A 20,976-nucleotide genomic window follows, 5' to 3' on the forward strand; every position below is an offset into this window, starting at 1 on the left:
CATCTCTGATAACAATATCTGTGTACTGTGGTGAATTTGTTTGAGTTTACGCAGGGCTTGGATCAGTTTAGACCAGGTGACAGTCTGGAACAGCTGATGGCCTTTGTAGCACAGTCGTCTTTTCAACTTGATCTCATTATCTGTGATGGCTTCTGAGCCGAGGTAAAGAGTCAACTGTTTGTTGGACCTCAGATGGTACACACACCACATTACCACGTATGAGTCTCTGTCTCCCCTTTGGAAGAGGAATAATCTTAGCAATGGTATGCATTTGGCAATCAGATGTCTCTCCAGAATGTTGAGATCACACAGTTCAGCTGGAATATCCTGCAGTTCTAAACCGTTACAGCAGCAAGCCTGGCATGCTCCACTTTTGAGGGAACTGTGACACGTGTGACAGATATACTCCTTTTTTCTCTCAATAGGAAAGTGCAGTGATCATTACATGCTTCATCACACATATGAACAAATTTACCAGTTAGACACTGTGAGCTACAGTTTGGTGTTTTGAGTAATTTTCTCTTTTGCAGATTTTCACCTGATTAGGAAAAGAAGCTTTTAGACAAACAGTACAAACATAAGATGGTGCTGATTTAATGTTTGATCTGAAACGAGATATGGCCTCATTCATTAAAGTGTTATCTGGATGACACTGTAAACTCTCAGCTGGTCGATGCATCTGGCGATATTTCCGTTTTATGTTCATTGCACATCTGATATTATGCATCTGTCTGAAAGAAAAACCGTTCCAATATTTTACTCTCATTCTTTCTCTCATATTGTCCTTGTGTTGTTGCTGAAATTGTCTCTCTTCTCCATAACGCTTAGTCATGTAAGATAGTTTTTTCTTTTTAAATTCTTCGCTTTCTTTATATAGGTTAGAAACATATGACCTCATGTAAGCTTTATGTTTCTCTCTGAATTCAGCACAAGTTCTGTATATTCTTCTTATACGCTCTTTCTGCTTTTCTCTGAATAGGGGAGACTCTCTATATGTTCTTGTTATACGTTCCTTCTGCTTTTCTCTGAATAGGGGAGACTCTCTATATGTTCTTGTTATACGTTCCTTCTGCTTTTCTCTGAATAGGGGAGACTCTATATGTTCTTATTATACGTTCCTTCTGCTTTTCTCTGAATAGGGGAGACTCTCTATACGTTCTTGTTATACGTTCCTTCTGCTGTTCTCTGAATAGGGGATTGTCTTTATATGTCCTTATGACACATTCTCTTTTTCTCTCTCTCATTTTAGCACTTTCTCTATACATCTTTCTAAAATGTTCTCTCTGTTTCTCCTTATAGGTAGCATTTAATTTATACAGTTCATTTTTGTACAGACTCCTTTTCTGTCTCTGATCAGGATCATTACACTTCCTGGTTGAGTTTTTTTCTTTGTCTTGAAGCTTTCATCAAACCTGTACATCTGCCTTTCTTTCTTTTTCTGATTTTCCTTTCTCTGTGGTAGTTTTTCTTGGGCTAATATTCTTCTCCTTATTTTTCTCTTTTGCTGTTTATTATATTTCAGCAGTTTTTGTGAAAGTTCCTCAATTGTCTTAGTTAAACAGGAGGCAATGTTTGAATCATTCTGAGGAACAGAATCTGATGTTACCTGGTTTCTCTCACAGAGATGCAGGTGTTTCTTTTTCTAAATACTCAGAAGGAAGATGGTTGTTTTCAGTAGCAGCTGTCTCATGTGAATAATCCACTCTGGATGATGTCACTTCAGTGGTTAAAGTGTCTCTCACAGTCTTCTGTGTCTGGTCAGTAGATGTTTGGGAGTTTATTTCATGAACAGCTTCATTTAAAGCTGGTGCTGGAACAGTTGTAGCTGTTTGTCTGTTTTCATCAGCATCTCTTTGGTCAGCAGCGTTTCCACTGTGAAACTCGACAGGCTGTAGCTCATAAGTGCAGGATGGGGCGATGCTAAACATTCGGTACAAACGTTTGATCCTGTCAATCATGTCGTTGAGACATGTGAATCTTAACATGACTGCAGTTCCACCACTTACACTTAGCGACAATGGCATACCAGTAGACTTACGTGGGTGAGGGTCAAAATATGCATATTCACCTGAAGTCAGCCTGCAAACAGCGATGACTGTTCCTCCCATGACTAGCAAAGCGTAGCGAACGTCTGAAGCCAAACACTGTAGTCCTTGTTCAAGGCTCAGAAGGTGATCTGTACCATCAAATGTGCCGTAATGAGCTAACTGAGACATGTCGACTTGATACTCGTGTCTGCGGCTAGTGACCACTGTGGGAAGCTCATCAGTGGCTAGAAACACGCTGTTCACAAACCTCTTTCTGGCATCTGAATGCATGGCATGGCCTTTGTCCAACACACGGTTTAGATCTGCTCTGGTAATAAATTCATCCTCGTGTAAGAATGACAGGAAAACCAAACTGTTAGCCATGCATTGCTGATTCCGGTACTTTCCATACCTAGGAGAAGCCTGGCTTCGGGACGCACAGATGCTACTCACTCGTGGACGACTTTCACTGTTTGTAACCTGTACATGAGACTGTACTGGAGCTTGTTCATCATGCTGTGTTTGTACAGTTAGCTGGGGTTCAGTCTGGATTACCTGCATAACTTCAGGCTCTGGGACAGACACTGAGGGAACACCTCTCTTTACCACATCTGCATAAGACACTGTGGCTGTCTCACCATCATGCTGTGTTTGTACAGTTACCTGGGGTTCAATATGGATTACCTGCATAACTTCAGGCTCTGGGACAGACACTGAGGGAACACCTCTCTTTACCACATCTGCATAAGACACTGTGCTGTCTCACCATCTGTGTTTGTACATTACCTGGGTTCATATGGATTACCTGCATAACTTCAGGCTCTGGGACAGACACTGAGGAACACCTCTCTTTACCACATCTGCATAAGACACTGTGGCTGTCTGAACACTGCTCTGCACTTCAGTGCTGGGAAAAGTTGAAACACACACCTTTACCTGCTCACTGCTCTGAGAAACATTCACCTGTTCTTTCTCCTTCTGACGTCTAAGCTTCTGGGACTGAGACCTTTGACCTTTTCTTGGCATTTTGCTGAAGTACAACCTGGAGCTTATATGTGGTTATACACAAATATAAACAAAACTGAACCTTTAAACACAGAAAAACGTATAACTCCTCAAGTTACTGTTAAATCTGATAAATGTACTATTATACTACTTTAAAATGTTTTTATGAATATATAAATAGACGTTAAAAAGCTGATTTGTACTCCAAACTCAAAATAAAGGAAATTCAAAGTTCTCTGGAAACAATTTGTTCCGTTTTATTGTAGCTCTTTTAGAAACTGTATAATTTCACTTATATTTTTTTTTAACCAGACTGATAAATAAGTACAACTTCTGTAAGATGATATGCAGAATAAATCTCAATCAACAGGCTATAATAAAAGTCTTAGCTCTTAAGGGAGTTTATGTAAATCTTTCAGATATCTAAAATTTAAATCAAATATATGGAGCTTTGGTGGTGTGGTGATAAGATGACAGGTGATGAGGATTCTTCAGCTGGATGTTCTGCAGCAGTCAGGAAACAGGAAGTCTGGGTCCTCAGGCACTTCTCGATGACAATACTAACTGAATACTTACACTGAGTGACAAAATGGGTTTGTCCTTAAATAATAATACTATAAACTTGCAGTCAAATGTTATAGCCAATGAAACAGACTAGCAAAATGTATTTGGATCTAATTTATTATTTATCTGAATGTATGTATTACAAAAGAACCAGATTATCTTATTACAAATAAACTTATAAAAAGGTGATATTTTATACAATGTATCAAAGTAAGCCAAACTAGCAGTGTTAATTCCAAAGTCTAATGCAAAATTAAAATGACTAATGTAGGGCTGTGTAAGTAGGTTCTACTATAAGTTCTACTGTACTGTAAATTCAACTTGTAATTTCCAGCAAAATGACTGAATGTGAGAGAGCTTAATGACAGGAAAGAAGGAGCAGTGAGAGCAGAGATCTCTCAGAATTCTGTAACAGATAGATCAAGTACTGGTAACTTGGATTTCTGAAAACTTGGATTCTGAAAACTTGGATTTCTGAAAACTTGGATTCTCAAATTAGATAGAGCAGTAGAGATAGAGGGATACAAGATAGAATGGCTGTCAAATTAGATAGAGCAGTAGAGATAGAGGGATACAAGATAGAATGGCTGTCAAATTAGATAGAGCAGTAGAGGATAGAGGGATACAAGATGGAATGGCTGTCAAATTAGATGGAGTCGGGAGAGTGATAGGATAGACAGAATTGCTTATAATGATAGAGAGAGAGGATCTTCTGGAGCAGGTCACCTGTAAGACACAAAAGGCCTGGAATTAGTCGTATTTCCAATATGCTTGGATTTACCATATTCTTCAGACTATATGGCACACCTAAAATCCTGTCATTTTCTCAAAAACATACAATGTGCCTAATGTATCAATTCTGGTTATGCTTACTGACCTCGAACGGGATTTCTGTGGTACACAGCGCTCAAAATTCTGTCAAATATTTTAGTAAGACTTCGGTAAGCTACAAAGCTGCGCTGCTTGATGTATTGTCAGAGCATTATGGCTACCATAGTCAGGACCCTCGATGGGTAATTTGTACGGTGCTTCAACATAACATTATGGTGTGTGTACAAGGACCTGGCACGTGCTAAGAGACATGCTTAAGAAGCAGATTTCAAATTGATCAACCCATGAAGAGTTTGATGGATTTGTGGATGAGGAATGAACTGAAAAAGTGAGTGTATTGTTCTGTAATTTATGTGTTACAACTGAACAGTGTTGAGAGAGTTGTTGTGAATGACTTGAATAAAGTTTGACTTATCTGACTGTTTTGTTTGGCTTAATCGGCCTTAAAAACAGACTTGTTTATTGACGTTATGCCTTATAATTTCAAAAATACAGTACATGTAGGGCTTTAAATACTAAAGAGTTCTACAGTAAATTATTAGACTGAACAGAATGACAATGTTTAACAAATGATGGTGGAACTGTTATAAGGACATTTTTGCGTTCTATTAAAACAATAAACTAAGTCTATAAACTCAAACCAAGACATGCTGCTACAGTAACTTACTGTAAATATTATATGGTCCAAATAAACCCGCACACTGAGGTTACAGCAGACAGTTTCAGGCCTCCTGCTTTAAACACTTTATATCCATTAAACTCAAAATTATTTATTGACTGGCCAAAAAGAACAAAAACTTTCTCACATTTGCCTAAAAACATCTTGATGATCAGCAAGAGCTGTGCAGACTCACTGTACTAAACTGAATCTTCTAAAGTGAGAGAAATATTTCAGAAAAACACCAGCACTAAAGTCAAACATGGTGCTGTTACTGTGATGGTCCAGAGTTCCCTTACTACTTCAGGACCTACATCAACTCATCAGGTCCTGAGCTTAAGTTTAATCACACTTGGGATCTGAAGCACACAAGCAAGTCCAACGGAATGTCTTGGTGTAGACTAATCAGAATCTCGACTTTAATGAAATTGAGATCCTTGAAATGATTTCAAAACACTATTTTGGACCTTAATTAAGACAACTGAAATTCAGACAGCAGTCGCTTTCTAAACTATCGGATTTGTGCCGTTCACACTGTCATACCATGATACCATCACTGATACCAACATGACAAAAAAATCTGATTTGATGCGCTTTCGCCTGCAGTGTGAACTGCACTCAGGCCAGTCACTCACGCAAAATACTTCTAGCGTTTTGACTTCATGCTAATTCATAAGTGGAATGAGAGAGAAAATAAAAATCGATAGCTGTGGTGCTCTTAAGTGTTTAAGGTACCACCTATACTCACACTTAAATCCACAAAAATAAGGAGAAATCGAACAACTGCATAAAGATATCTCTGACATTTAACTATGTTTGGACTTGATAAGCCATCAAAAATTAAAATCAGACATTAATGGGCTATTAAACTTCATTGACATTTTCTGGGGCAGTCAGTGGTCCTGTGTGGGGGCTTTGCTGCTACAGATTCTAAATCCTGACTATTTGTCTTTGCCCATGAGTGAATGGCAAGATAACACAAATAGCCAAACTATTGTAAGTAAATTACTAAACATTACCATTACTGTCTACTTACCAGCAAAGGCAAAACCAAAGATCTGTTCACTCTGTGTAACAAAAGACAAAGAACAAAAATACAGGATCAGACAACTCCAATCAGCATTAGAGTCAATACTGCATCACTCTCTGTAGTCAAAAACATTCTGGAAACTTCTTTGTTTACCACAGCTGGAATACAAACAACAACAACAACTCTCCTCTGTTTTCTTTTTCTGCACCCTAATAAAGATTATCATCTTCATAAAGGTAATACGTAGTTTTATCCATTTGCAATAAGCCACACAAGTTTCTGAGTCATGTAATGCTCCAAAGTTTAGGTTCAGTTACATAAGAGAGTAGATATCGTAACCAATGATTTGCTACACCTAGCACTGCACACATCATCAAATGGTGATGTCACAATTTAAAAGTAGGCAACAATCACAAATGATAGCTTGTATGGAATGTTTGTAGGCTTTAACATTTGAGGTGGCCTGCATTCAAATTCTATTAACACAAAAACAAACAGAGTCTATAAACTTACACCAAGATGTACTGCTACAATAACTTACTGTAAATATTATATGGTCCAACAAAACCAACACACTGAGGTTAGAGCAGACAGTTTCAGGCCACTCTGTATGAATTTTGGCAAAATGAGAAATTTGGAGACAGCAGTTTCTACATATTTCAGTCACATTTGGGGCATGTTTGATACACAGCAATAAGCACTCCACTAAATCTATGATAAAGTTATCATAGCTGATATTAAGGCCTAATTAGCAAAATTTAGTATGATGATAATTTCTTTGTAGATCATGTCATGATAAAAAGAACAGAAATGAGTGCTGTATCTGAGCTGTTGCATGTAAGATCTTTGCTGGAGATTCCCACATTTCTTAAACAAACAAAGAAACAAACAAACATGACTTTCAGACACAGTTCATCTTTTGTAAATTAGGCCAGGATTATTTTCAAAAAACAGCCTTGATAAAAATATCAGACCACTATAAAATTTCTGATGTTTGTGTCTTCATCCCACCTATATTTTGCAGGTCATTATGACAAATTACAAAAAGCAGTTTCTAGGTAGTGATTTAAGGAAAGAAGCTTTTGAAATCCACAATGCCCTACCACCAGTGGTCTCAAACTCTGGTCCTTAAGGCCTGGTGTCCAGAAACTTTTCTATGTGTCCCTGTTGCAACACACCTGAATAACATTAGTAGGTCATTAGCAAAACTCTACAGAACTTGACTGCATGCTGAGGTGGTAATTCAGACATTTGATTCATGTTATAGCAGCTCATGAGTGAATGAACATGATGTAATAAAAGTACTTTTAGAAGTACATTTTTCCAAACACTTAAGTTAGTTAAATTTGAGTAGTCTTAGGGGATGCCACTTCAGCACACAGTCAAATTCTATACTCTTACTAATGACCTACAAATGTTATTCAGGTGTTTTGTAACAGGGACACGTGGAAAAGCTTCAGGACACCAGCTCTTGAAGAGTGGAGTTTGAGACCCCTACCCTATGTGAATATTTAATTGTCCCTAAACTGCTAGTCGTGAGCTGCTGTAATGTGAAACAAACAGATATAGTTCTGTAAAGGTTTACAAAGAGATTTCTAAGGATTTGGAGACCCCAGAAAACAAAAACCCTCCCAGATGTTGTAGCTGAACAGGCAAAAACAAGTTGCCTAATAATATCTCGATGATAAACAAGAGCTGTGATGACTAACTGCACTAAACTGAATCATCTATAGTGAGAGAAAAACACCACCATTACAGTCAAACATGGTGCTGTCCCAGAGTTCCTTTACAACTTCAGGACCTTCAGGACCATCAACTCATCAGGTCCTGGGCTTAAGTTTAATCACACTTAGGATTTGCAGCAGTAAATTGATCTGAAGCACACGAGCAAGTCCAATTGAATGAATGAATGAAACAAAACTCTTGGTATAAACTAATCAGTCTGGACTTTAATGAAATTAAGATACTTGGTATGAGTTGAAAACCCTATATTGGGCCTTAATTAAGACTTTTTTCTTTTCTTGACTGTCCTGTTTGGATCTAATTAAGACAATTCTGAAATTATAGTGGACCTAAATCCCCCAGTGATGTAAACCAGTCATTACCAGTTACTGTAAATGCTTGATGGTAATTGTTGCTATCAGGGCATCCACAGCTAGGTATTAGAGACCAACATGTTTTTACATTAGACCAGGTTGTTCTGGTTCAAAAATGAAATCATCACTTTAAAACTGCTTTTTGTATTTATCCAGGTCATCCTTGTTAGATGATTTGAAACATGTGAAAAAAGCATAAACAAAATAAATCTGCAAGGAAGAAAGACCTTTCTCAGCACTGTACCGCAGACAAAACCTTTACTTACCAGACTTGAGACGATCAGATCAGTATCCTAGAGAAAGGAAACACATCAGATCACTGTTTAATGACTTACACTGTTGAACCTCTTCACACACAATCCAATTTACTGTGACATGAAATAACTAGTAAAATCCTCAATTTCTTCAAGCCTTTATGAACTCACTGTAGTCTGAAGAGGACAAACTTTAGTTACAGACTCTCACATGGCGATAACATGTGTAATAAAGGCATGCTTACTACAGAAGTGCAAAGAAGAGGCACCAATATTTGTTGGTACAGATTATGGCTTTTTAGCTCCATCATTTTCTATCACAAGTTAGTGCTTAATAAAGTGCGGAAAAACCACAACTGTTAACCTCATTTCAGATTAAAAATGTTGAATACCATTTAAAAAAAAATAAAATAAAACATAGAATCAATGGAAAACCTCGTCAGGTTTTAGTTCTGATCTGAATATGTAAATCCTAAAATACATGTAAATTTTGACATGTCATAGTAACAACAGTGGCACACCATTTTTGCAATTAAAATTTCTTAAAAATTATAATAAACAGTCCTTCCATTGTACCTGTTGGCAGGAATCTTTTTGTATTTTGCAATATTTCCCTTTTATATATATAATTTTCAAACACACTGTATCAAGCAAATTATTAAGAAACTAATTTAAACTTAGTGTATATAAATTACACACAGGCTTTAACATACACAACATTGCCTACTCACAACTCTGGTTCTCTTAGTTTTTTATTATTGCTTAAACGTTTAACCTACCACTTCTATTCACTCTATTCACTCTATAATACTTCTATAGTGGTCTGACTTTAATGTAATACATAAGCAGAATATGAGTGAAGATATAAATCAACAACTGTGGTGCTCTTAAGTGTTTAAGCTACCACTTACACTAACTCACCTAAAATGCGTTCATAGTTGTGTCTGCTACGTAAATCCACAAACAAATGGAGAACATGAACAACTGTATAAAAACAGTTGTTTGTGTTCAAACATAAAAATCAGACATAAATGGCCTATTAAACTTCAGGGACAGTCAGAGGTCATGTGTGGGGACTTTGCTGCTACAAGGTATAAATTCTGACCATTTGTTTTTGCCCATCAGTAAATGGTAATGTCACAAAAACCAAACTACGTTAGGTAAATTGCTAAACATGTTACACAGTGACAATGTCATATTACTGCAGTTACAATTGTTGCTTACTTACCAGCAAAGGCAAAACCGAAGTTCTGTTTCACTCTGTGTAACAAAAAAACAAAAATACAGAATCAGACAACTGAAATCAGCATCAGAGTCAATACTGCATCACAATCTGTAGTGAAAAAAACATCTGTTAAATTCTTTGTTTACAACAGCTTTACTATAAACACCCCATCTTCTCTTTCTGCACCTTATTAAAGATTTCCGTCTTTATTAAGGTGATGTGTCGTTTTATCAATCTGCAATAAGCCACAGAAATTCCTCATTAACGTAAAGCTCTTATACGTTGGTGCTATTACATAACACAGCAGATACCACAAGCAATGATTTGCTCGCACTGCACACTTGATCAAATGATAACATCACAGTTTCAAAGCATGCAACAATCACAAATGATACTTGATACTATAAATGCTTGATGGTAGTTCTTGCTATCAGGGCTTCCACAGCTGGGTATTAGAGACCAGCATGTTCTCACATTAGAACAGATAGCTCTGGTTTGGTTTTCTCTGCTTCATACGTGAAATCATCACTTTAAAAATGCTTTCTTGTATTTATTCATATCATCCCTGTTAGATGATTTGAAACATGTGACAAAAAAGCATGAACAAAATAAATCTGCAAGGAAGAAAGACTTTTCCCAGCACTGTACCTCAGACAAAATGAACTCACTTTAGTCTAAAGAGGGCAAAATTTAATTGCAGAGTCTCAAATGGCCTTAACATGTGTAATAAAAACAATAATTACTACAGAAATGCTTTGATAAGCCTTTAAAATTAAAATTAGACATAAATGGCCTATTAAACTTCAGGGACATTTTTAGGGACACTCAGAGGTCTAGTGGGGGGGCTTTACTGCTTATAAATCCTAAAATGTGTTTTTGCCCATGAGCAAATGGCAAGATATCACAAAAAGCCAAACTATTGTATGTAAATTGCTAAACATGTTACACAATCCCAATGTCATATTGCTTCAGTTACAATCACTGTTTACTCACCAGCAAAGGCAAAACCAAGCTTCTATTTCACTCTGTGTAACAAAAGACAAAGAGCAAAAATACAGGATCAGAAAACTCAAATTAGCATCAATACTGCATCACTCTCTGTTGTCAAAAAGATTCACTAAACTTCTTTGTTTACTACAGCTGGAATACAAACAACAACTCTCCTCTGTTTTCTTTGGTCTATATCTCATTTAAGATTGCAATAACACTCATACATGAAAAACTGCACGATATATTTTTAAGTCTTTAATATTTGAGGTGGTCTGCATTCAAATTCTACTTCCTAAAATATTATCAACTGCACATAGTATCATTAAATATGCTGTAGTTTTAAAATAAATATCTATGTACCATACTAATAATAATATACTGCCATATTTTATTTATGTGAAGGTGGGCTGTTGTTTATTTCATTAATTTTCCACAAAGTGAGAATTTAAACTGTGCTGCAGATTTAGGTTGGCACAAACAAGCCTTTGTTAAACAGTTCTTAAAAACTAAAGTCTCCTGTTTAGGAGTTCTTATTATTCTTGAGCTATGTACACAGGTACTTTTGAAAATGGAGATTTTTCTATGCGTTTGCACCTTTCGTCCACACTTAAACGGCGTTTTCGGTGACTGAAAACGGAGATTTCTAAAAAACCCTGCCAGGATATTTTCGAAAACTCCATCTTTGCATTTACGTGTGGACGAGAAAAACGGAGAAAACGCAGCGTCAAAGATGTGCGCCTTTTTTTGACGTCACACTGTGCGCCACGTTATTGTTTGTTAATTGTACTCTCTACAGTGTTTAAATGCTTACATATACACACACAGTTACTGTCCCTCCACACACATGACTCGGTTTTGCTTTTATGCCCCATCTTCGTTTGCTATTTCCCACCGAGGCTTCTAGACTTCTGATTGGCCAACATTTCTACACGGTTAGGAATATATCGCCACCTGTTGCTTTGGCATGTTCCTAGCAGCGTTTTCCTTCATTTCTGCATTTACGTGTGGACGGGATTGTTTTTTAAAACGAAAACGGAAAATCTCAGTTTTCAAAAATACCCGTGTATGTGGGGACAAAGCCTATGTTTAATCCTCAGTCCCCCCCCCCCCCTCCTTTCTCTTAATTAACCCACAAGACCTGCACCCAAGTGACTCTTTTTCTCCCGTGTTCGGTCAGAGGCAGTAAAATGGCTCCTTTGATCTTGCCGACAGCTGACACTGAATCTAAGATGGGGGTTCTTTAGAAACTTTACAGCATAAAGAATGAGGCTGTTTTAACTAACTAATTTGTGAAGAGAGCTAACTGCACCTTATTTAACAGACTGAAAAACACGAACACACCAAATGTAATTAATAAAACAACACAATAACCGTGGTTTACAGTCAAATGAATTATCTTCATTTCACACTGGTCTCATAAGAGCGCTAGTCGTTAGCATTGGGTTGTTAGCGTTAGCTCATCAAACACTGCTTTTACATACAAAAATGACAATTTTTCAATAAAAAGCAACCATTGTGTTACTTTAATATGAGTTATACCTCGGTTGGCTTTATAAATCACTAACAAGAACTCGTTAAATCGCGCAAACAGAGTATAGACATTTCGGAGAGAGGAGAGGAGAAACTATGGCGTTATTTCAGTGCCACTATTCTGAGCGCACGTAAAAAAATATTGAGCGCACGTAAAAAAAGATTGCAAGTGCAAGTGTTGCATTTTGAAGAGAAATTTATTTTGAGCGTACAAAAGCTGAATTTGAGTGAACAAAATTCATTGCTGCGTGCAAAAAATGTATTTCAGTGTTTGCGCTTATCCATATACACACACACAATAGCACCCCCTCTCGCTCAGTTTTTTCATTTGCGCTTGCTCGCAATGTGTTGCTTGCGCTCACAACATTCTCTGCTGCGAGCGCTCAACTCTCTGTACACCGTTATAAGTGTGCCACAAAACCAACCAATCACAGACTTGGTTTCAAAAATTCTGATTGGCTCTTACGGTCTCCAATCAGCTCGCTAGCTGCTGCATTCCGGACACCGGAAACACTGTCCACTCAGCCTCGCTTCTTGCAGATAGAGGGAGTTTTGATTTACTCTGCAGCCAAAGAAGAGATGGCAGAATCAAATAATGGCTCCAATAATACTACACCACAGTATCAGGTGAGTTTAATTTTTTTTTGTGTGAATTTAGTAATTTGCTGTCCTTTCTGTTTAATATGCCGTGAAATTGTAGTTACAGATGCAGCTGTAGAGTTTAAGCTAGCCTAATGGGTAATTACCAGCGTAGTTGTCTTACTGAGGCAGTGTATCCCAATCATGCTTTTTAGGGTAATGGTGCAGTTGAGTCAGCAGTAAGAAATCTGGTGTCTTTGCTGCTTAACAACATATCCACAAATCCTTCAGGGAGGCCAACAGAGAGTGGGCAGCCGGAGCCTAGAACTCTGACTATCCAGCAAGAGATGACAAGGTGTTAGCTTTTTTTGTGTGTGTGTTTTTTTTTCTAAACGTTTTGCAATCTTTTCTGTTACAGTTATTTGGTTTATCGATTTATCAACATTGATTTCTAAATTAAAATGTGCTATTAAGGACTGGTGTCATATTTAATAACTTTATTAAACAATAACCCTTATGTTATGCAACACTGCATTTTTTTAAACTCATGCATTTTCATCCCACAGATCATTTCCAGGACATTTCAAATCAAACTTGAGCCGTGGTAAAAAGAGATGTTTAACATCTACTAAACAGCTTGTCAAGGCAGGCAGTAAGACCACAGGCCTCAGTTTTTATTTGCTGTCAAAAAACACATCCTACACTCCTTTGCCAGCTGAGGAGCTTGAACTCCTACAAGCTGGCATGGGGAGACAAACCGTGTCTCTTCCAGAAGATGGTGACCATGCAGAGGTAAGGTTGTATAGTCAGTATTAAAATAAGTCATTGGCAGACGCATTTAGCCTGAATCATATGCCACAGTCCATTTAGTGTTTCATTCTGCTTAACTGTGTTTTTAACTAAGATTTCAAGACTTCTGGAAGAAACCTTTCCAAAAATGGAATATCTTTGTGGAGGATGGCTCTTGCATAAGGCAACAGGTTTGTTGTTAATTCAGTTTTTATGTGTGTTTTGGGCATTCTTGCGTGCTCATACTGCATTAGAATTATGTAGTTGATACTTTTGCTGCTTGATTGTTTGTGCTATCTTTCTGTCAATAAAGGTGGGAGTGGTCGACGAAAGCTCACTGTAATTCCACCTGAAACAGAAGGATATTCTGTCAAAACACTGAAAGCTGTGTCAGGAGGTGGCAAATCCACTTTTTACATTGTACCTCTTCAGGAAACATTAGACACATCTCCTCTACCTCCCGACTCACAGCACTTTTCAAAGATGCCAAAGAAGTTATGTTACCAGTGTAATGAAGTTATGCCTCTGCAGATGCTTGCAGTACACATCAATACGTGCAAAGGAAAATTCTCTCCTGATGAGACTGATGATGAGGTGAGACAATTTTGATGAAGTCAAAATGAGCAATTTTAATTAAATAATATAGTATCACAATTACTGTTTTTTAATTCTGCAGGAATCTGAGTTATGCATTGTGAAAAGCAAATGCAAGGTAAACCTAGCAAATTACTAAAAACCATAGTAACTACAATAAATTTTGTATCGGTAATGATCTTTTTCCCACTATGCATAACATGTACCCCCTTTTTGAAATTGTAGGTTATTTGTCCAATATGCACTAAGGACTTTCCTGAAGATGAGATCACAGTCCACGCAAGTCTGTGTGGGGATAGGTAATCTTTTTTCAGCCGTTTATGAAAAAATGTTAATCAGTAACAGTCCACGCAAGCATATGTATTTTTTTTTTTTTTTTTACTTTGTTTCGTCAACAGCTTTCAATGCATGGTGCCTGAAGAAAATGACCAAACTACATGCACACCAACTCAAACTTCAGTATGCACAACAGACAGGTAATCTTTGCTCTATTATAGTTCATATACACACTATTATGCAGAACCATTTGTTAAAATTATGTGTAAGATCTTTTAAACAATAGCTGGGTTTTAATTTCATATAAAACATTTTATGATCACACTACTTTAAATTATGGTTAAAGATTGTTGCACAGAACATGCTGCGATAAGTTCTAATCAAGTTTAATGTGGTAGCCTCTTTTAATCTAAAGATGATTATTTTTCTTTGAGAACTTAGGATGTTTTCTACCCTGTTTTTGTTAAGCGTGGAAGATGTATTGCGTTGCCTTGAACAACAAGTCGACACCACAACAGAATTTAAGTTGTGTGTGGACAGAGAAGACCTTCCAGACAGAGGCATTCTCCAGTGGCAGAGAAAAAAATCTGCATCTCCCACCAGTGTTCTTAGGGTGGTTTTCATTGGAGAGGCAGGCGTGGATACAGGAGCACTTAGGAAAGAGTTTTTGAGTGGTGAGTTGCCTATTACCTGTTTTGTCCTAGTGTCAAAAAATAATGGATAACTTAAAATGCGGATATTTTTTGTATGAAAGACATGATTTCAGGTATTGAAAGCAGATTCTTTGAAGGACCTGAGAACAAGGGCAAAAACCCCAAGTATTCTCTGACCGATCTTGATAATGAAAACTTCAGGTTGGTTGCATACGAGCTTTGTGTATTACATTTAATACGCATCCGATATTTTTGTAAATGTTACCTGAAAATGAATTATAATCATTTGTCTACACAGAACTGTTGGTGAAATAATTGCAGTCAGCCTCGCCCAAGGAGGCCCATCTCCTGCCTTTTTCAAAGAATGGTGCTACAATTTCCTCTGCTCAGGAGAGGTTGATTTCAGCTGTCTGTCTAAGGAGGATGTTGCAGATGTGGAATCTTCCCTGCTCATCAGCAAAGTGAGCACCTGGTTTAGCTCTGGCACATGATATATTATGAGTATGGTGTTTTTAAACACTTTTAACCTTCTGTATTTCCTCTTTCACATTATACATTTCCAGGTTGAAGATGCAGCAGACATACAGTCTCTGATGTTGTGGGCTGATGAAATTGTCACCTGTGGATACACAAACCAGATAAAGATGGATAGTAAGGAAAGCATGATACGGTAAGCGAGAAAAAGTCAGAGAGATCATTAACCCATCCCCAACTAGTTTTTCATTTTGTTTTGTTTTCTTTAAGTGCCATTGTCTTACACTCTACAACAAGACTGATTCCAATGCTACAGCAGCTCAGAAAGGGCATGGAACTGTATGGTCTTGTGAACCTGATGGCTGTAAATCCTGAAGCTTGCCACAGTTTGTTTGTGCCTGGGAAAATCCTCAAAGTAAGTATTAACATAGCAGCTTCAGTCTGATCCGAAGACAGTCCACTTATCTGTACTGTAGTTATCCTGTATTTATTTATTAGTTTTGAATGAACAATATATCTATAATATAATCTACTTTATTTCCTTATTTACAGCCAGACGCTGATTTCATTATGATGAGCTGCCAACCACATTTCAGTGAAAAGGGGACATCTAGGGAGAGAACTGAGAGGAAGATCATAAATTTTTTGCAAGATTTCTTGCAGGAGATTGAAGCATCAGGTACTATATAGTATTAGCTGTATATACCTATAGTATTGTGTATATATACCGTATGCATCTGTTAAATATTTTTGCTTTAACATACAGGGCACTAGGAAGTATTCTTAGTTGTTAATTTAAAACATTGTAATCCAGATTGCTTTTTATTTAGAAAAGACTTCAGAAACATTTTCAAACATCACAGATGGAAACACAGGCGGTGCAGGTGGTGAAAAATCAGAGTCTCTTGCTGTCCAGCATGTGCTCCAGTGGATGACCGGCCAGTCCCATGTTCCCATCCTTCCTGATGAAAAGAGACATTTCAAAATAACATGCAAGTTTGACCACGAATGTAAGGAGCGGCTGGGAGATCACTCAATTTGTTACCCAGTTGTGAGTGCATGCACTTGTACTGTGACTTTTCCAGTGCAGCATCTGGACACTTACACAATGTTTAAAACCATAATGAGTGCAGCAGTTAGATATGGTGGTGGATTCCACAGAGTTTAACACATTGTTGTCTTGTAATTTGGAAACTAAATGAGTAAAAATGTTTCTAAACATTAGCTGTTAAGATGTTCGTAGCTGTTTCATGAAAATGATAAGACTTCAAAACTTTGTGTAGGGTCCTACGTTGATAGATAATAAGCAAGTGCTTTGTTTGATTGTCTACTTGTAATCTGAATTGTAATCTGTAATCTTTCAACAAAGAAATCCAGTATTTGAGAACAAAAGAGCGTTGACTTTCACGTCCATCTTAAGTGTCACTGTTGGTTTGACACCAGTAGCAAGAATTGTATATACAGGTCACGACCGTAAGATTCTGAATGTTCCAAGGGATTAATTGTTCTCTGAAGTCCCTCCAGGGTTTCCTCATCCAGTGGGCATTCAATTTCAGGAACCACAACTGTGCTGTTAGATTCTTCTTGCAGTACAGCACTCTCCCAGTCAATACCTGGATCCTGAAGCTCCTTCAAATCCACAAACATATATAATAGTCATTATTCCAGAATAGGTACTTTTGGGAGTAATGTTATTTTGTGTAAGCGTTTTTTCCAATAAATACAACAATTTAAAAAGAATGCCTTTGTTTTCATGTTCTTCTTACTGTGATTTACATTAGTGGTAATTGATAGGCAAGAATGTATAAAATCACCAGAAGCATCTCGCAGATGTGCCACAAGTGTTTAATATGTTAATTTCAGAAGAGCAGAGTTTCAGAAGAGCAAAAAACTATGATCTGGTACCTCAAGTCTCTCGCCGTCGTCCAGCTCTTGTAGATGTCCCATACACCAGAGCTGTTCAGGAGTGAGACCACCTTCTGTCCTGAGGGGATGATTATTCCATCCTCCAACAAAGGTGACAAGATCTGCTCGGAGTCGAGGGACAAAGATGTAGTGGACACCAAAGAGATGAATGACATCTGAAATGTCAAGCAGGCCATCCTCCTCAAGTGAGTGAAGAACATCATGGTACTTGCTAGTGACTGCAATCCAGACATCACGCCAAAGTCGTTCTACTCTGTAAATACATTTGAATTTGGATTTATGGTATTATATGCTTTAAATCAATATCAGAACTGCTACAACAATCTACCCATGCAGTCAATAATAATATAAAAAAAACATCAAAAGACTAACCTCTGATTGTGGACACTCTTTCCAGATATGAAACTCGCTCTCCCTGTTCCTCTTGTGGCAAACATGAAATGTGCAATGTCCAGGTTTTCTACTCCTTGATCTGCCCTAACCCTATGATAAAAATACATTTTTAAGGAAGTTGTCTTTAATGAAACTTGTTGCTAGCATATAAATTTGATCAGGGCATTAAACCTTGATGGCAAGCCGTGAAGCTAGGCTGATCTCAGGAAAAATGAGAATGCAGTTTTTGCCCTGTTGTTAGTTGCTGCATCCAAGTACAGGACCTGCAGTAAAAACAAATGGAAAATTAAAGATCTGGTTTCAGATCATGTATAGTTTTTCAGTTAATAATGCAGTTCCATAATAAGTGTTCAAGGAACATTGTACGGTTCTATGTTCAAAACCATAATTCAAAGCTTGAGTAGTCTATATATCAATATTGGTAGTACTTATCAAAAAATAAAAATGGCCTTTTAGTTGAACCTTTTTTTTGTAAAGAACTGATTATAATTTTTTTTTTTAAATTGCAAATCGTCCACTATGTTGGCTTGCTGAATAATTGATGTTCATAAAAAATAACCTAATACAGCTCTCATTTCAAAACTACCAAATATTCTACATAACAGTTTAAATTTTACCTTCCTTGAGTAGCCATCCACTCCACCAAAGATCACAACATTGTACCTGTTTCAGAGGGAAAACAATCTCACTAAGGCTTGATTTGCAGAACATGTAAGACATTGAAAATACATTTTTCAGTAACCAAACTTGCCACTGATTTAAACTGGACACTTGTCAGGTGTGCTGAAAATAATACCAACATTTTTATATGTGAAAGTGGATAAGTTCAATGAGACTAAATATTTTAGTTCCCTTGTCATGATTTTTTTTTAAGTTTTCAGTAGCACTTACCATATTATGTGTTGATAGGCTTGTTATCATGGAAAATATCGATATACAAAGTGTAAATAATTGCTCAAGAAAATTTACAATTAACAATATTACTGCTTTTGTTACACATCCTGTAATCCTTTTACTTAATATTACAATATGAAGTGCTTTTTAAAATATTATAAACACACTGAAAGACCTATCAGATAAGGTTGATTAAAACAGATTTAAAGTATAACGTGCATCTTTCTGCCCAACTTTTATTAGAGCTATATAAGTGGGTATTTTACCTTATTAGCTTGTGATTTGTGTCTATGTGGACAAGGGAGAGAGGGCCTCGCACCGAGTAGCTTCTTCGCACAACACAGCCTAGTTCTGTAATCCGTGTGAAGATCCCAACAGCATCAACTCGATGCATGGAGGCCATCATTCTCCACCACTGAACACGGAGACCCATAGAAACCAAATGTCCTTGAACCATTCGATAGCCAGCATTTGGCATCTGATTTTTGATAGTCGATATGATGTTGTCCAGCTCTTGGTCATTCATTGTGCTGTATGTTCCTCTCACAGACAAGTCAAATTCTTGCATCCTCCTGAAGATTGTTCTTCTTGAAACACCAAGACATTTAGCGATGCAGCTGACTGGCAGCTGAGTGTCCAACAAGTTCTTCAGTTTTTCTCTCTCTAGTACGATTTTGGGGTGGCCAGGTCCCAGACCAACTTCTGTTTCCAGTTCAATAATTCCCACAGAGGTGATGTTAATTTCACACTGAACCAGATGATGAACATTTTGTAGAGCCTCTGTAATCTCTGACAGACCACCTATTTGCTGAGAGAAAGATTCAAACAGAACAAGCTCATGACGAGTCAAGAACTCCAAATAATCCAGATTTAGTGGTTGTTGGTTTAAAGCAGCTTCCAGTTTAGAGAGGAGTCTATGCATCATTTGCTGTCTCAGTATGTCCTGTTAAAAGCAGCAAACATGGACAAGTAGTTAGAAAAATACAATGAAATGACGTATCTCAGACAAAAATAAACAACCCATAAAACGAACTACATGAGGTACATCATTTTTCAAGTTTGCATAGTTTGCAAATTAGCTAACGTCAGTTATCAAGCGAATAATAATGTACAAAATGATTTTATATTACTTACATGTGGCCGGGACATGTTGTTTTCGTGCTGCTGTTCAGTATTCGACGACATAAAAGAGAGCTACTCAAATATAATTTGGAGAGTCAGTTGGCATGGTTGTATAATGCAACTACATTATACTACACCAACGATAGTCTTAACAAATAATATATTTTAAAATAAAATAATTAAAGATATTATCCGCAAATTGGGGTTTAATTGAGTTTAGCTGGATTTAGCTACATTTCGGACTGTTTCCGGAATGCAGCAGCTAGCGAGCTGATTGGAGACTGTAAGAGCCAATCAGAATTTTTGAAACCAAGTCTGTGATTGGTTGGTTTTGTGGCACACTTATAACGGTGTACAGAGAGTTGAGCGCTTGCAGCAGAGAATGTTGTGAGCGCAAGCAACACATTGCGAGCAAGCGCAAATGAAAAAACTGAGCGAGAGGGGGTGCTATTGTGTGTGTGTATATGGATAAGCGCAAACACTGAAATACATTTTTTGCACGCAGCAATGAATTTTGTTCACTCAAATTCAGCTTTTGTACGCTCAAAATAAATTTCTCCTCAAAATGCAACACTTGCACTTGCAATATTTTTTTACGTGCGCTCAGAATAGTGGCACTGAAATAACGCCATAAGAAACAGAGCAGCAGCACTCACCGAGAGCGGACTCAACGAAGTGTGCGGAGAGGCGGATGTCAGCCAGTCAGGTAAAAGAAGAGGCGTTCACGGGTAGTAGGAAATTCCAGTATTACACACAATGGGCATTGTAAACATCAAAAATGTAGGTAATTTTAAATATTTTATACAATATTTATTTGCTACAGAAAAAGCTAGCAGAACTTTAATTCTATAAGTTGAATAAATATTATTAGAAGGCTCTTCTCCTGAACACCAACACCAAATAGCTGGTGATAGAGTTCACCAGACCTAAAAAACAAACAAACAACCAGTCCAGGACAGTCTGCAAAGATGTTTTAAAGACAATATATTAATATATATATAAACCTTATCCAGTAAGGATTCCCCTCAAACAAATGGCTATAATTTCCCAACCGTAGGGGCTAGAA

General features: G+C 37.3%; 1 protein-coding gene and 2 long non-coding RNA genes across 9 annotated transcripts; 1 reads left to right on the forward strand and 2 right to left on the reverse strand.

Moving 5' to 3' along the window:
* Nucleotides 1–3,687: 3,687 nt before the first annotated feature.
* On the reverse strand, nucleotides 3,688–9,079 carry LOC109197930 (uncharacterized). 2 transcript variants are annotated; one of them, XR_002058933.2, is made up of 3 exons: nucleotides 8,478–9,079; nucleotides 6,122–6,152; nucleotides 3,688–4,322 (listed from the first exon to the last, which is right to left on the reverse strand). It is a non-coding gene; the product is annotated as an uncharacterized LOC109197930 (long non-coding RNA). The 2 variants fall into 2 exon arrangements; XR_003217670.1 differs by lacking the exon at nucleotides 8,478–9,079 and having other exon boundaries at nucleotides 6,122–6,312.
* A 3,387-nt stretch (nucleotides 9,080–12,466) lies between these two features.
* Nucleotides 12,467–17,315, forward strand: LOC102077820 (G2/M phase-specific E3 ubiquitin-protein ligase). 6 transcript variants are annotated; one of them, XR_002058938.2, is made up of 15 exons: nucleotides 12,469–12,837; nucleotides 13,005–13,144; nucleotides 13,356–13,581; nucleotides 13,694–13,769; nucleotides 13,892–14,172; nucleotides 14,255–14,290; nucleotides 14,398–14,471; nucleotides 14,571–14,648; nucleotides 14,917–15,122; nucleotides 15,203–15,302; nucleotides 15,400–15,562; nucleotides 15,665–15,771; nucleotides 15,846–15,990; nucleotides 16,128–16,254; nucleotides 16,390–16,604. It is a non-coding gene; the product is annotated as a G2/M phase-specific E3 ubiquitin-protein ligase (long non-coding RNA). The 6 variants fall into 6 exon arrangements; XR_002058934.2 differs by having other exon boundaries at nucleotides 12,471–12,837; nucleotides 16,406–17,315; XR_002058935.2 differs by having other exon boundaries at nucleotides 12,471–12,837; nucleotides 16,439–17,315.
* Nucleotides 17,004–20,424, reverse strand: LOC102081589 (uncharacterized). The gene is made up of 7 exons (XM_019353661.2): nucleotides 19,923–20,424; nucleotides 19,055–19,731; nucleotides 18,512–18,557; nucleotides 18,066–18,157; nucleotides 17,874–17,984; nucleotides 17,481–17,754; nucleotides 17,004–17,204 (listed from the first exon to the last, which is right to left on the reverse strand). Exons 1-4 carry the CDS (start codon nucleotides 19,971–19,973, stop codon nucleotides 18,086–18,088), a joined length of 846 nt encoding a protein of 281 aa, XP_019209206.1. The 5' UTR covers nucleotides 19,974–20,424; the 3' UTR covers nucleotides 17,004–17,204; nucleotides 17,481–17,754; nucleotides 17,874–17,984; nucleotides 18,066–18,085.
* Between the last annotated feature and the right edge of the window lie 552 nt (nucleotides 20,425–20,976).

This window comes from Oreochromis niloticus, unplaced genomic scaffold (genome assembly GCF_001858045.2).
Source record: "Oreochromis niloticus isolate F11D_XX unplaced genomic scaffold, O_niloticus_UMD_NMBU tig00002081_pilon, whole genome shotgun sequence".
Taxonomy (NCBI): domain Eukaryota; kingdom Metazoa; phylum Chordata; class Actinopteri; order Cichliformes; family Cichlidae; genus Oreochromis; species Oreochromis niloticus.

Coding starts and splice junctions, on each gene's coding strand:
- LOC102081589 (XM_019353661.2), bottom strand. CDS start 19,973: ATGTCGTCGAATACTGAACAGCAGCACGAAAACAACATGTCCCGGCCA. Junction 19,732..19,922: donor ACAACATGTCCCGGCCACAT/GTAAGTAATATA, acceptor TGCTTTTAACAG/GACATACTGAGACAGCAAAT. Junction 18,558..19,054: donor ACAAATCACAAGCTAATAAG/GTAAAATACCCA, acceptor CCTCTGAAACAG/GTACAATGTTGTGATCTTTG.